The sequence below is a fragment of the Gouania willdenowi genome, chromosome 12 (assembly GCF_900634775.1).
Source record: "Gouania willdenowi chromosome 12, fGouWil2.1, whole genome shotgun sequence".
NCBI lineage: Eukaryota > Metazoa > Chordata > Actinopteri > Blenniiformes > Gobiesocidae > Gouania > Gouania willdenowi.
In genome coordinates, this window is record NC_041055.1 from 29,079,091 (window position 1) to 29,094,064 (window position 14,974).

The 14,974-nt window shown below is 34.5% G+C and overlaps 2 protein-coding genes across 4 annotated transcripts in view; both read right to left on the minus strand.

Annotated features, from left to right (window-relative positions):
* Window positions 1–3,495, minus strand: part of LOC114473636 (carboxyl-terminal PDZ ligand of neuronal nitric oxide synthase protein) — a 92,343-nt gene extending 88,848 nt beyond the window's left edge. For all 3 annotated transcript variants that reach the window (XR_003675278.1, XR_003675279.1, XM_028463393.1), the window contains exon 1: window positions 3,089–3,495. Coding sequence is in view for 1 of the 3 variants with exons in the window: in XM_028463393.1 (XP_028319194.1) it covers window positions 3,089–3,193 (105 nt within the window). In the remaining 2 variants the exon portion in view is untranslated. The remainder of the gene's footprint in view (window positions 1–3,088) is intronic.
* A 3,543-nt stretch (window positions 3,496–7,038) lies between these two features.
* cacfd1 (calcium channel flower domain containing 1) lies at window positions 7,039–14,338 on the minus strand. The gene is made up of 5 exons (XM_028462988.1): window positions 13,948–14,338; window positions 9,970–10,042; window positions 9,673–9,798; window positions 7,987–8,094; window positions 7,039–7,701 (listed from the first exon to the last, which is right to left on the minus strand). Exons 1-5 carry the CDS (start codon window positions 14,054–14,056, stop codon window positions 7,611–7,613), a joined length of 507 nt encoding a protein of 168 aa, XP_028318789.1. The 5' UTR covers window positions 14,057–14,338; the 3' UTR covers window positions 7,039–7,610.
* Between the last annotated feature and the right edge of the window lie 636 nt (window positions 14,339–14,974).

The window sequence follows — 14,974 nt, forward strand, 5'->3', positions numbered from 1 at the left end:
ATTCGATGAAGCAGAGAAGAAGAGCTCTCCTAAGGCACCTTTACTCTCCCTTAAACAGTGCACAGCTGGTGCTCTGGTGGCTGCAAGTAAATCCAGGACAGAAGTTGGTAAAGTGATGCAGAAATGATGCACAAAGGAGAAACTGATATGGAATTCAGGAAAATTTTTTCTTTTTCTAAACTAAAAATCAGAGCCTCTGAATTAGTTACTGACACAGTCCTTTTCTGTATTTCTCTATCTATGCTAGGTTTATTTTCTATTTCCATAACTCTTCCATGTGCAATTATCTAAATACAATCATTTCATAAAATGTGGGCACAAAAAAGCCACTTCATTTATCTTGGTAACATGTTGATATAAGCAGGATTGTTCAATAACCACAACACATTTTACAAGTAAACTTTGGACCAGAAACACTCACTTATATTAACCCTTAGTATCAGGGCCAATAAAGCTTTTTTCCCGCCACAAACGTTTGGTATTTTCAGTTTGGGTTGTGTGTGGAAACACTAGCTTTACTCTATTAGTAAACAGTGGTATTTTCCAATTATATAACAGCATTTTTTTCAAAAGCTTAATGTACAGTAATGTAAACATTTCATTCTAGGTTCTTTAATGAAAACCGTAATCTCTCCAGTGTGTAATTCAAGCGTTCATCTTATTCCTTTGGCTGCTACTTCCTGTTAATGGCTACAACTTCCTGTCTGAGAATATTATGAATAAATTGGCTTTGTGAGATTAAAAAAACAAAAAAAAAACAACTCAACACATTTTTTATTGCTAATTTAAGCATTTATCCTTTCACAATAAACTGTAATCAACAGATCATTTACACTCATCTATAATGTAAATTACAGAATTAGCTAACTTAAAAAAACAACAACAAAAAAAACTACTAAACAAATAATTTTAGAAACAACTACTATATATTCAGTAGTTGTGAATAATACATAGATTATGTGAAGTAACTCTGCATTTTAATTATTTTTTTAATCTATTTAAATGACAAGCTTTTCACTGTTTTAATGTAATGCTAAATGACACATTCACTTTTACAAATTTTTAATGAGATAAATATATTTTCTTATATATGTATGATTGTGAATAAAAGTGAAGGCTTTTTGTTGTTGTGAAATGGCACAAAGTAGTTTAACTTGCATGGTTTCTAATTGTTTTCACACAATTTGTTGGAAAACTGAAACTTTAAATTTAGTTTTCTGAAATAACCTTTTTTTTAAAAACAGGCTATTTCAAGTCTTTTTTTTATTATATATTATTATTATTATTATTACAAGCTTTTTGCTGTTTTATTGTAATGCTAAATGACACATTTAGGTTTTTTTTTGTTTTTTTTAAAAGATGAATATATTTCCTTATATATTTATGATTGCAAATAAAAGTGAATGGTTTTGTAGATTAACTTGCATTGTTTGTAACTAAAACTCACAGAATTTGTTGATAAACTAAAACTATAAATCCAGTTTTCTGAAATAGCCTGTTTTTTAAACAAATAAAGTAAAATAAAATACGTAATTAAAATAACACTGTCTATAATTAAAAAAAAAAAAAAGATTTGGAAAATAACAAGAACAAAGAAAATCAGTCAGAATAAAAATAACTATTGGTTGGATCTGGATTAAAAACAGGCTTTTCCATAAATGAAAAACTGTCTCTCTTTGTTTCCCAGAGAATTAATAATTCAATGACTTTGAAAATAACCTGAAACACACCCAGAAATAGCAAACTGCCTTTAAGGAATATTGTGCAATCCAAATGGAATAATAAAGTATTAGAAAATATTAAGTATTAAGAAGTATATATATTTTTTAATGATAATTTAAAAAGGTTTAATAAAAGTGAAAAACACCCTTTACAATCACTGTACATGTTTTCTCTTAATTGAATATTAATATTAAAAATACCTGCTAATCTTCTGCCCGTATTCATATTTATTTTGTTTTAATTTAATTTAATTTTGTTCTTTTCTATATAATTATATTGTGTTGTTTGCACATTGTGTTCTTTAGTTTTAAGATTTGTGTTACTGTAAAGTAGAAATGTCCATGTACTGAAACTTTGATATTATAATCTTAACTTTTGATTGCACTGTTTGGCAATACTTTTGGATTTTGCACAATTTTTGTTATTGTTCCCTCAAGACATTTGCACTTTACCTGTAAGTGTTATGTTGTATTATAGTGTACTATTCTAAGTTTTAAAATAGGTTGGGTTTTTTTTCCCAATGGTTTGTTGTGTCGCAGAATTGCATTGTTTTGTCTTGATATTTAAAATAAATAATAATATGTACACACTGTGTATAGACTTGGAAAAAAAACAACAACTTTATTTTTATTCATTCATTGGGGTGGGGGTCAAGGTCCACTCTTGCCAAATGACCTACACCCATCACCCTACACCTGGTGTAGGGTGTCGAGTGATGGGTGTAGGGTGTAGTTGTAGGGTTTGGGGTGTAGGGTGTAGAATGATGGGTGTAGGTTGTAGAGTGATGGGTGTAGGGGTGTAGGGTGAAGTGTAGGGGTGTACAGTGATGGGTGTAGGGTGTAGAGTGATGGGTGTAGGGGTGTAGGGTGAAGTGTAGGGGTGTACAGTGATGGGTGTAGGTTGTAGAGTGATGGGTGTAGGGTGAAGTGTAGGGGTGTACAGTGACGGGTGTAGGGTGATGGGTGTAGGTTGTAGAGTAATGGGTGTAGGGTGTAGAGTGATGGGTGTAGGGTGTAGTGTAGGGGTGTAGGGTATAGAGTGATGGGTGTAGGGTGTAGTGTAGGGGTGTAGGGTGTAGGGTGTAAGGTGTAGGATGTAGGGTGTGGTGTAAGGTGTAGGATGTAGGGTGTGGTGTAGGGGTGTAGGGTGAAGTGTAGGGGTGTACAGTGATGGGTGTAAGGTGTAGGATGTAGGGTGTGGTGTAAGGTGTAGGATGTAGGGTGTGGTGTAGAGGTGTAGGGTGAAGTGTAGGGGTGTACAGTGATGGGTGTAGGGTGTAAGGTGTAGGGTGTAGGGTAAGGTGTAGGATGTGGTGTAAGGTGTAAGGTGTGGTGGGGTGTAAGGTGTAAGGTGTAAGGTGAGTCACCTTGGCTTGGAACCGGATCCCGTGCTGATACGCCTCCTCGTTGTGCAGAGGAAGCCTCGAGTCTCCCACATCATCCACCAGGTTGTACCGGTTCCTCACCGGCATCACGGACACCAGCACGAGGACGAGGACACGCACACACACACACACCGACCACCCAGACACGCGCTACAGGCTCCTCCATGCGCGCGCGCCGAGGGAATTCACGAGGGATTTCCCACGAGCGACGAATCCCATCATGTGAGCAGAATCCACAGCTTTAAACCAGTCTGTTTGTTGACGGAAACCCGGAGTGGAAAAAACACAAGTGGTTGGTTTAGTGTCCGTAGGTGATGTTGTTGTCTGTCCGTAGGTGATGTTGTTGTCTGTCCTCCACTGGGGTTGTATTCTGTCCTGTTGGTGGAAACACAAACCACCCCCCCCCCTCACTCCTCCCCCCTCCCTCCCTAAAGCACAAAGCGGATCCTCATTGGAGACAAGTTCCAAAGAATGACGCAACCTGAGAACTGGGAGTTCAAATAAACCAGTAACAGACCAGAGTCTCATTCACTCACTGGTTTGGTTTCCTGCTGCAGAAATACATGAATGAAGATGAAAATATCAGAAATATAATATGTTAAGGTTTTATTTATTCAGACAATAGTTTTTCAAGAAATTGAATTTGATCTCCTGACATGTTTTGACTGTCAACTGCCAGTCTTCCTCAGAGGCGTCTGCTTATTGCTTTGTTGTGTCCTTGACTTTCGCGTAATAATTCCAGCAAGTTACTTTTGTCCTCTTTTTGAATAATATGCTGAGGTTTTGCTTTTTAAGACAACTGTTTTTCAGGAAATGCACTTATTTTCTCCTGACATGTTTCAACTGTCAACTGCCAGTCTTCTTCAGAGGCATCTGCTGATCACTTTGATGTGTCCTTGGCTTCCGCGTAGTAATTCCAGCATGTTACTTTTGTCCTCTTTTTGAAAAAATATGTTAGGTTTTACTTTTTAAGACAACTTTTTCAGGAAATGTACTTATTTTCTCCTGACATGTTTCGACTGCCAGTCTTCTTCAGAGGCATCTGCTGATCGCTTTGATGTGTCCTTGACTTCCGCATAATAATTCCTGACAAGTTCTTTTTGTCTTCTTTTTTTAATAATATGTTAAGGTTTCATTTATTCAGGAAATTGACTATGATCTCCAGACACGTTTCAACAGTCAACTGCCAGTCTTCCTCAGAGGCGTCTGTTTATCTCCTTGATGTGTCCTTGACTCAGTAAACTACTTTTTTTTTTTTTTTTTTGTGGGGGTCTTCCCCTCGCACCTTCCTAAAATATTGTGTCATGTACCGTATCGTGAACTTTGCATATCATCCCACCCCTAGTAGTTTGGATTGTCAGAAATATACCTTAGTACTATGCATTTTTTGAACATATACAGTATAGGTACCTTACCGAGTGTACATGTCCTTTTTATGTGAAAGTACAAACTTAAATCTGATGCCCACTTGAGATCAAACTGCTCCATATTTTGTCCCTGGACAAAAATGAGTTGGACATCTCTGGCCTAGTCCAGAAAATGAAGCAGTGCTGATGCCCTCTAGTGGTTAATCATTAAAAATGACTATTATTTATCTGAATGAAATAGTTATTTCATTGCATAATTGTGACTTAATCGGTTTATAATAACATTTTGTGTGACTATTAAGAGATCTGCGGTTGTTTCTTTAGAAATCACATCTTATATCACAAAATGTAATTTTCATTTTAAAAGGCAATAATAGTGATAAAAAGATTGTTGTGCTTGAAGACGCAGAACTATAACAATAGCGGTGATTTTTGTGACTAAAAAATTATATATATATATACTATAAAGGTAAAGGCTGTATCTGGGTGAACAATGTAGGTGTTCTTAGTATAAGAATCACAGGAATATACATATACAGTATATATACATGTAAACTGTTACATATAAGAACTTGACAATGGATTGTGATCAACTAAAGTACTTACCATTGTTGGTAACATCTTTTTGTATATTTATATGTGTATACATAATTATGTGTACATGCATGTATGTTTCTTGCATGTAAACTATTTTGTGAAAGGAAGCAACCACTGATATGAATTATGTCAATTACAGGAGTGGGAATGAGTTTTTAATTTAAGTTTTTTGAGTTTATGTATATATGAAAGTATGTTAATTTGAAAAGAGTCTTGTGTATATGGAATGTACATTTAACTCGGAATAAACAATCATTCAAATCAAATGTTTTTTTAAAAATTGAGGCCCTTCCACCAACATCCCGACCAAACAAACAAACGCAGCAGCAGCAGCAGTAGTACCAAGTTTGTTTTAATTCACAACACACATTTTGACTCATTTTCCAACACAGCAAAACAATGTCTGTGGAAGCTGATCATTTATCACTTTGGAGTTTTTCAATGTTTGTGACTGAAATACTAAAAAAAAATGTATTTGTTTGTTTCAAATACTGAGGATTCATTTTGAGACAGATTTCTGATTAAATAATAATAGAATTAGCTTAGAGATGCTGGTGATATGTTCATAACATTGACCAGTGAGTGAGTGATAAATTCAGGAAAAAAAGCAGGATGAGAAAAAGCAAAGTTCATTTTAGCGACAAAAGCAAACCATGTGATACAGATTAACTGCTCCTGATTTAAGACACTTCTCATTTCACTGAAGTTTGTAGTGGAGCAAACATGTCAGGACACAATATGGACGTATTATTCAGTAACAAACAAACAGATACAAAATCTACCGGTAGTTTCTGGATAAATAAAACACCAGAAAGTTCACAAAATGTCATTTTACCGCGAGTCGAGCAGTTTAGTGCACGAATGCCTCGCTTTGAGCTACAGACGAATAAAAAAAGTAAGAAATATAAGAAAATACTCAAATTAAATAAAAGGTAAGAAGTTTTTCTCTTTGGGTAAAACTGATACATTCTCCCACGGTAAAAATATCCCTTTGCAACAGGTTGTGTCCTCCAATAACACATCAAATATCATTAACATGTGTTTGTTTTGGATTTTTGTTGAAATCAAATCGATAATCAATGAGTGGACAAAAAAAAAAAAGTTAAATTGGTATTTGAAGGTCCAATGTAAAGCAAACATTAATAAATACTGGCAGTTATTTTATTGTTTTAATCCGTGCTACATTCATCACTAATAATTTATTAAGACCAAACAGTAGATCGGGGTCGAAGTCCACACGGACCAATCAGGGTTCCAACTTTGTCTTTGCTGTTATTTAGACACTGGTTTAAAAATTTGCCTATTAAAGTGATTATAAGCCTTAGGTTTGGGACCCTAAAATGGATTGCGGGAGTTTATGTATTGTGCTTTTATTTTGAAGGGTGCTGACTATGACTATTTGTAGTATTTTATATATTTTTGAATATTATTATTATTATTATTATTAATAATGATAATGTATATTTTTACTTTGTGTGTGGACTTGTATTTAATCCTTATTTAAATCTTTTATTTAATTCTGTAAATTTTCTTTTTTCCTTTCTTTCTTTTCTTTGTTTAGTGTTTCTTCTTTTTATCTGTAATATTTCTCTAAATTTTCATTTCCAATCACAGAAAGTACATTTTATTTACATCTTTAATTATTTTAGCCATTTATTTCAAAAATTTGGGTGTAATTTGCTTTATTTTAATAAGAAGATCATTTCCATTATTGACTAAAAGCAGTCCTTTACGGTTTTGTTGTTTTTTTTATTTTTAAAACAAATTGGAAAAAAAGGGAATTTCCACCCTCTAAGAAAGCTGCTACATATTTTGCATTTATTATAAATGTCATCAAGAATTATACTTTTAAAATTTTGCACACTGTTTATCTTTTACATAAGAAATGAAACATTTTGAACATTTTCCTGGTTTTTGGTGTGAGTTTAGGTCCCAATGCCAAACCAGGGCCATAGAAAACATTTTATCTTTAAATACTTAGTCACAACTCTGAATCGCAGCTTAAAGGTCCGACTAATTATGTACATTTGTTCTTTTATTTTTAAAGACTAAAAACCAGACTTTCTGAAAGGCTTTGGGGGGGTTACAAAGACACAGAGGACAAACCTTTAATACGTGCAAACTGCACAGTTTGTTGGACATGGAGACGTTTCACATTATGGGTAAATTAAGGCTGAAGTTTAGGTTTTAAGTTGAGGGAATAAACTGTGATTTCTCACAGGTTTGGCTCAGTAATGATATCAGCCTCCCCTAAAAGCAAAAAAGTGCGAGAACCAAAGGAAATAATTAGAGTTAAAGTAACCAGGGGTCACAACAAAAAAGAAAACTTCCCTTTTTAACAATTTCAATACATTTTCTCAATCCAACGTCAGTTTGTTTCCACGCGAGCAGGTCAACACAACACACAAAATGCAGCAGTTACAGGAAATAAAACACACCCATACATACAAATGTTCTGTAGTGTCAGAAAGGCTCATAAAGGGAAAAGTAGGACGGGAGGAGGAGGAGCCAAGGAGGAGAGGAGGCGTGGCCACGTTTCCTCACTCTGGAGCGCCGTTGGTTGTTCCCATCATCCTCTCTTCATCTCCCTGTTTGTCATGCTGCAGTCGGGCGTACGTCACTGCGTCTCCCCTGAGAGAGGCGTAGGAAGAAGAAGACAAGGATGCCAGGGAAAAGTGGTAATACGGTGTTAAGGCCGAAAGAAACACAAAGTGGGAGGAGAAAGCATTGTTACAACACTGAGTTATTTTACATAAACCAAGAACTTATTAAGGATAGTTAGAATGTACAAACATAAATAAATATGTTAATAATAATAAAGGACACATATTATTAGAGGAAGATAAAGAAAAATGTAACTATTATGACAGAAGATTTTTTCTGAATCCTAAAAAAAATGAGAGGAAAACTTCTTACTTTTTGCCTAAAGATGCAAGGCCGTACAGAACTCCTGTGGCGAATGCGATGGCGTTTCCAAACAACGTGGTGATGGAGAAACTCAAGAAGATGGGAAACAATGCGATCCTGGGAAAAAAAAAAACAGAAGACAGTCACATGCTATTCATGAACGATTACTTTACTATTCAAAAACCATTATTTAATCACAATAAATAAATCCTTTACTCAGACTTTTAAGAACGTTATCTTATTATTACAGCAGCTACTGCTGATCATTTATACCAAAAACAAAGGAAAAGGATCAGAATTGCTACTTGAAAGTTTGTTTTCATCTCACCATAAACATGCTGTTTGTAGACATGTTCCCGCATTGCATTGTGGGATGTGGAGTCCCACATAAGAAGTGTTTTTATTTTATTTTTTACAGTATTTTTTTGTGCCTCTTCGCCAGATGAGGAGGGCATTGATTCATTTGACACCATTTTTGTTCTAGTTTATTCCCGGTATTCCCTGTGATATTAAAATTAAGTAAAAACTAGGGCTGGGACTTTAACGTGTTATTTGCGATTAATTAATTACAAAAAAATAACCCACTTTTTTCGTGCACTTGAAACAGCGTGGAACCTTTCTCATTGCAAGAGTTCCCCGTATACCCATATTACTGATGCACAGACCCCAACACAAAAAACAGGAGAACTGAGAAGTCGTTACTCGGATTCGTGGGCGTTAATTTGAGTTCAAATACACCGGATGGAAAACAAATGCCCAGTCGTATGCAAATTGTGCAAAAAAATGCTCTCCTAGCCTCCGCTAGCACCTAAATGTAACAGCCAGCACCTCAATGCTAAACATGTAGCAGCTACCACCTCATTGCTAAATATGTAGCAGCTACCACCTCAATGCTAAACATGTAGCAGCTAGCACCTCAATGCTAAACATGTAGCAGCTAGCACCTCAATGCTAAACATATAACAGCTACCATCTCATTGCTAAATATGTAGCAGCTACCACCTCAATGCTAAACATGTAACAGCTAGCACCTCAGTGCTAAACATGTAGCAGCTAGCACCTCAATGTTAAACATGGAGCAGCTAGCACCTTAATACTAAACATGTAGCAGCTAGAACCTAATGCTAAACATGGAGCAGCTAGCACCTTAATACTAAACATGTAGCAGCTAGAACCTAATGCTAAACATGTAGCAGCTAGCATGGACAGCGGTCCTAGTCCGAGCAGACAGTGTCTCCAATCCAGTCTGGACACAATATTCAAACTGTTTTCCACTGTTCACTTTCCACTTCTCTAGAATGTTCTGTACTAAGTGTTTTTTTGTTTTAATACAGAAAAACACATTTGTTTTTAGAAAGTTTATAAAAAAAATCCAAAGCATGAAAATAGCTTAGTTAAATTTAAGTTTGTGCTTTGAGAACAATGCAATCAGAATATTCTTTATTCATATTAAACATTGTTAGCACTCAGTGATGAAAATAATAAAAACTATTTTGTTGTTTAAGGTCATTTATTATTTTCATATATTAAAATCCATTTAAATTGGAAAATGTTGCTCCTCGTGTCAAATATTGTTAGGCGATTAATTTAGATTAATCAAGATTAATTATTTACAGTCTCCAATAATTTTTGATTCATGAGGCATACACAATAGTTTTTAGGTGATATTTAGGATGGATGTAGAGTTGTTCTCACCCACAGTAGAAGAGGGCCTTCTGCCAGGGCCTGAGTTTGTCTGCACGTGCTGCGACTGCGTTAGCAAACTCTATGAACTGACAACAGAACGGGACTTCACAGAGAAACAGCACAAAGGCGCTCAACCTGGAGAGGACAGAAGACAGTCAGTTACTCTAAATGCAGTAGCTAAATCCAAAAAAGTTACTAAAAAGTATCTTTAAATAAACTAATTAAATACAATTTGATCAAATAATTTTCCTGAACTGTTTTGTATTTAAAATAAATCATTAAATCCTATGAAAAAGCTGGACTTACACCATCCACACTCCTGCAGCGATGTTTAAAGGATTCACAGTGACACAGTTCCAGATTCCTGCCACGGCACATGCTGCAGGAATCAAAACAAAAAGAAAAAAACCTTGTTATTAGAGTTAATGTGCTAACGGATACCTTTGGTACCCATGAGCCATTACATTCTGACCACCTGCACGCTGTCATAATGGGAAAAAAAAAGAAAAAGATTCAACCCAGAGCTTTCATCTCAATTAATAAAAATACCTTCAAGAAACTAATATTATTTTTTTGAACAATTTGTGCCAATTTTTGCTTATTTTTATCCTTTTTCTGCAGCTACACCAAACTTGCCAGATTTGAACCTATTTTCATCACTTTTTCTTGCCATATATTTGCTCCTTTTAATGCATTTTTGCTAAATTCTTCCCATTTCGGAAACTTCTACATTAAATTCCAATGCCTTTTCTGCACATTTTTCCACTTTCAAGGCATTTTTGACATTTCCACCATTTTTCCACCTAATGTTGCATAAGTTGATCCATTATTGTCACTTTCAACCTTTTTTTCACCATATTTCATGATTATTTTTGACAATTTAACCACATTCATGACGTGCCCATTATTTGCTAGTTTAAACTAATTGTTCCTACTTTTTAATTTACATCACCCCAACCACTGTTCCCCCCCATTTCTGCCACTTTTAAGCCAATATTGACACTTTTAACCTTTTTTCTGTCTGTTTTTGGTCACTCTAATTTGCAACTTTAAAATCGCCACCTTTTACACCATTTTTGGTCACTTTTAACCCATTTTTATTTCAGATAATACAAGGATTTACATCTTTAATTCTTTAAATCTTCAGGTACAGTAGGGGTCCCCGGTCTCTGGCACCTTTATTTTGGGGGTTGCGGGCTGAAAAGGTTGAGAACTACTGCCATAAACTAATGCAAAATAAGTGTTTTTTGAGCAAAAGATCTTCTATGAGATATACACTATGGATTTACCTGATAAAAAATATACTGTATGTCTTTAATGGGAGATGTGTAATGTGGATTTATTTAAATAAAAGTCATCAGCAACACATTATACTTGTCTATCACTCCTTCTAATGTCTCACCCTAACTCCCTCTTCCCTGTTCCTTTCCCCATTACCAGGGTGTAACACTGCCCTCTCTTTTTATGTCTTTCCCTTTTAATAAAGCTTATGTTTTCCCTTCCTTATAGAGAACTGGTGATGATAAGAAGAAAGAAAACAAAGAAACATTTAAAATTAAACAATAAAAATATACGTCATCAATGTTGTAAAACGTCCCCCATTTATCGTGGAAAGTTTTCATTCTACCCTTTTTATGTCTTATATCTGCAACCAATAACACCAGCATTACACTCACTGTATGAGAGATGTGGACAGTGCAATATGAGCTGTGCTGCGAGCTCATTAACTCAAACCTGCAGTTATTATACACTAGCAAAGCCTCTAGTGCAGTGTTCATAAGCTGCTGATGAGAGGACGCCAACTCAGCGCATTACACGGGGGAAATTTTGACAGATCCACAGATAATAAACTCTTCTTCTTTTTCTTTTTTTTTTAATTATCACACAATTTAAACTCCTAGCATTGCAGGATATAAAGCGGTTTCAGCAGAAATGGAGTATGTTAGATCCAATGGAATGAAGAGAGGAAAAAAAAAACAATTATAGAGTTTTGTTCTCAATAATCAATCACACTTAAAATTTGATATGTAATGCAGGTGAGGATATGAAAAGTGTGCAGGTGCAAGGAAAAAAAGATGATTCCATTAAGGTTTAAAGCAGGGGTTTTCAACCTTGGGGTCATCGATTGGAAATAAAATGGGGTTTGCCTGAAATGTCTAGTAATAATAAAATAGAATAAAATATTAATTAAAATATTATTTTGGAATTTTATTTATTTATTTATATTTATTCATCTATGGTATTTTGCTAAATTAAAAAAACAAAAAAACAATACATAATATTACAGAAATAGGAAGAGGCAGAAAGCTAAAAGAGCTTAAATAATTATTATTCTTTATTTAAATTAAAACACCACACACAATCTCAAACAACTATATTCTATACTTTCACTTTCTCAAATATAATTCTAGTTAAAAAAAAAAAAAAAAAGCAGTTTAAAAATATCTGAGCTTGCGCATATTGTCATTTTGTGCACTAATATTTACAACTACTGTATTTGTAACACAGTATAACAAATATGTTATAATAATATAAATAATTTTAGAGAAAGAAAGTTGTCAGAAATTTGTGATATAAAAATGGGGTCAGGACCCGAAAAAAGGTTGGAAATCACTTGTTTAAAGTCAAGAAAGACAGTCACAAAAAAACAATATAAGGCTTTATTCTGCCTGGTTAATAATACAGGAGTGAGTCATTGAATATGCACAAGTTAATGTGATACAGGGACACACAGGGACTCTGGTGTCACGGTGAAAGGATTACGGCTGGACAAAGACATGTGACTTTAATGCAGATAAATTCAGTTTAAATTATTGTGTGGAAATGCACTTCTACATCCAAAGTGGTTCTGTTTACGTGAGGTTAATCAACAACTTTACAGCGTTCACGTATCAGGTGTGCGATGGATTGGTGATCAATCAAGGTGTGGCCTGCCTTTCTCTATTTAAAGGCAAAGACATCCTGTAACCATAACCTGTTTCAAATAAATATGATACGGTGTGACCAACCTTCTGTTTACCATACAAAAGCTTACCATTAGGAACTACTTTTGTACAAATTCTTACAAGGTTTCCAAACAAATGTACTCATTTTTTTACTTTTAAATTCATAGCTCTATTCCTGTTTGATATAAACTTGTAAGTAAACCGTAAACGTGAATATCTAATCAGCCAACCACAGGTGACTTCTCCCATCACAAAAAGGAATACTTTGGTGCTTTTTAATTGGTATTGTACTTTTTTTTTTTAACTTTAAAAAGCAGAAAAATTAGAAAGTTTAATATTTTGAGTAAATACATTATGTGAAGACAAATTAGCAGCTTTCTCGCAGCCAAAGCAGATACAGGCAAAGGAGTGCAGGTTTAAACTGCTGAAAAAACCAATAGTTGGGATTTAAAGTTGTGACAGTTAGGGCGAGGCAATATAAACCAAAATAGCAATATACGATATAAATCACTATATTTTTAACTCAATAAAGTCTTAACAGAAAGACAATTCTGGGTTAAATTAACTGATTTAAAATGCCACACAGACACATTTATTAATAAAAAGCTGTACAATATGTCACTTTTTGCTTTTTCTCCTATCAGGGACAGCACGTGTGAGTGAGTTCTGTAGTGTGGCTTGTTTAGGAGAAGGTCTGGGTTAGAATGCACCAAGAAATCGATCAAACTTTGCTTTACATATTCTGAGAATTAGAGAAAGAAAAGACTCCTAAAATGAGTGTTTAATACAAAATAATAAAAGAAATATAAAATAAAAATATATTGTTACAGGCGATATTGTAATTTTCTATAACACCAAAAATATAAATCTCGACATATCTTAGAACTCGATATATTGCCCAGGTCTAGTAACAGTACATTCCAAAGTAAGTTGTTTTGAAGGGGTCAGCCAAATGTATAATAATAATAATAATAATAATAATAATAATAATAATAATAATATATAACTTCCTGTGTGATCATAAAAGTCACTTTTTACAAATGACAAATAAACAACAATGGTGGGAAATAATAAATAAAGAGTGTAAAATCATGTTTTTTTTAATTTATTTTACTTTGTATTTATTTACCGTATTCCTTTTGCACTAAATTATACCCACAATTCTGAATCTCCAGGACAATAAAAAATGAATCAGAATAATCTAGTTGAAAACAAAACTTGTACATCAGAAACAATGTAAATAAAGACAAGCGATCTTCTTTTTTTGTTTTTCTAAAAACAAATAAATAAATTAAAAAATTTAAAGTTGTTAAACAAATGTATTTGAATATCTACTCACATATTCCTCCTAACACCCCGGCTATCTTACAGAGCCATCGGTACCACCAGGTCATGCCATCGTCTTCCGGGATGGCTTTGGTCGATGCAGCCGTTTCCTCGGAGCTCATTGTGTTCAGTCTTATTGTCTAAAAAAAAAAGCGTCACAGCCTCTGTTTACAGACGTGAGCCACAAACCAACCGAAGCCACAGGTCAATATCACCGCGACATGTGTTCAAGGATTTATATTAATGTCATTAAAACCAATAGAAATTCCGCTTGAAGCTATTTTAGTCAGAGAAAAAAAAATGAAAATTGTATTTGGTAGCTATTGTTAGCATTAGCAGCTCCAGCTGTTCTCGTTTCTTCTTCTGCAGCTTGGCTGCCAGAACGACGAGATGCATTATGGGGCGTTTTCACTTACGTCATCGTTTGTTTACATGTAGGGAGCATTTCCGGTTTCCCCCATGAAACTATATTTCAATCAGCGCAAGGGAGACAGATTACAACATTTTACACTTATCGTGAATAAAAATCGACTATTAGTGTGTGACAAATATTAACGCAGCAGGGTGTAAACCTTTTGTGTTTTTATAGTCATTTATCCGAAGTCATTACTTATCACGTGACGTTGACGTCAACATCCTTTGCTCAGATAAATGCTTCAAAATAAAATGCTTCCCTAGAGGGAATTCCTTCCTTGCAACTGCACACACACCAAACAACCCACAAAACAAAGAAGTGAGACTTATTGGTTGTGGTTTAGTGTAGCTCGGTAGGTTAATAGTTCAAATGTAAAAGGAAAGGCTGAAAGCACAAATTCCTTATCAAAGCAAGGGACATAAAGTTAGGAAACCTAAAAATTAAAAACAATTCTCAAAAAGTTATTTCCCTTTTGCACCATTATCTAACTTTGGTATTTATTGTTGCGTTTCTTACTTTCTGCTCTTTTTTTTATTGTGTTGCTGCAACAAGCCAATTTCTTCTTCTGGGGATGAATAAAGGTGTTTTCTATTCTATTCTAGTTAATAATTGTCAAAAATAAATA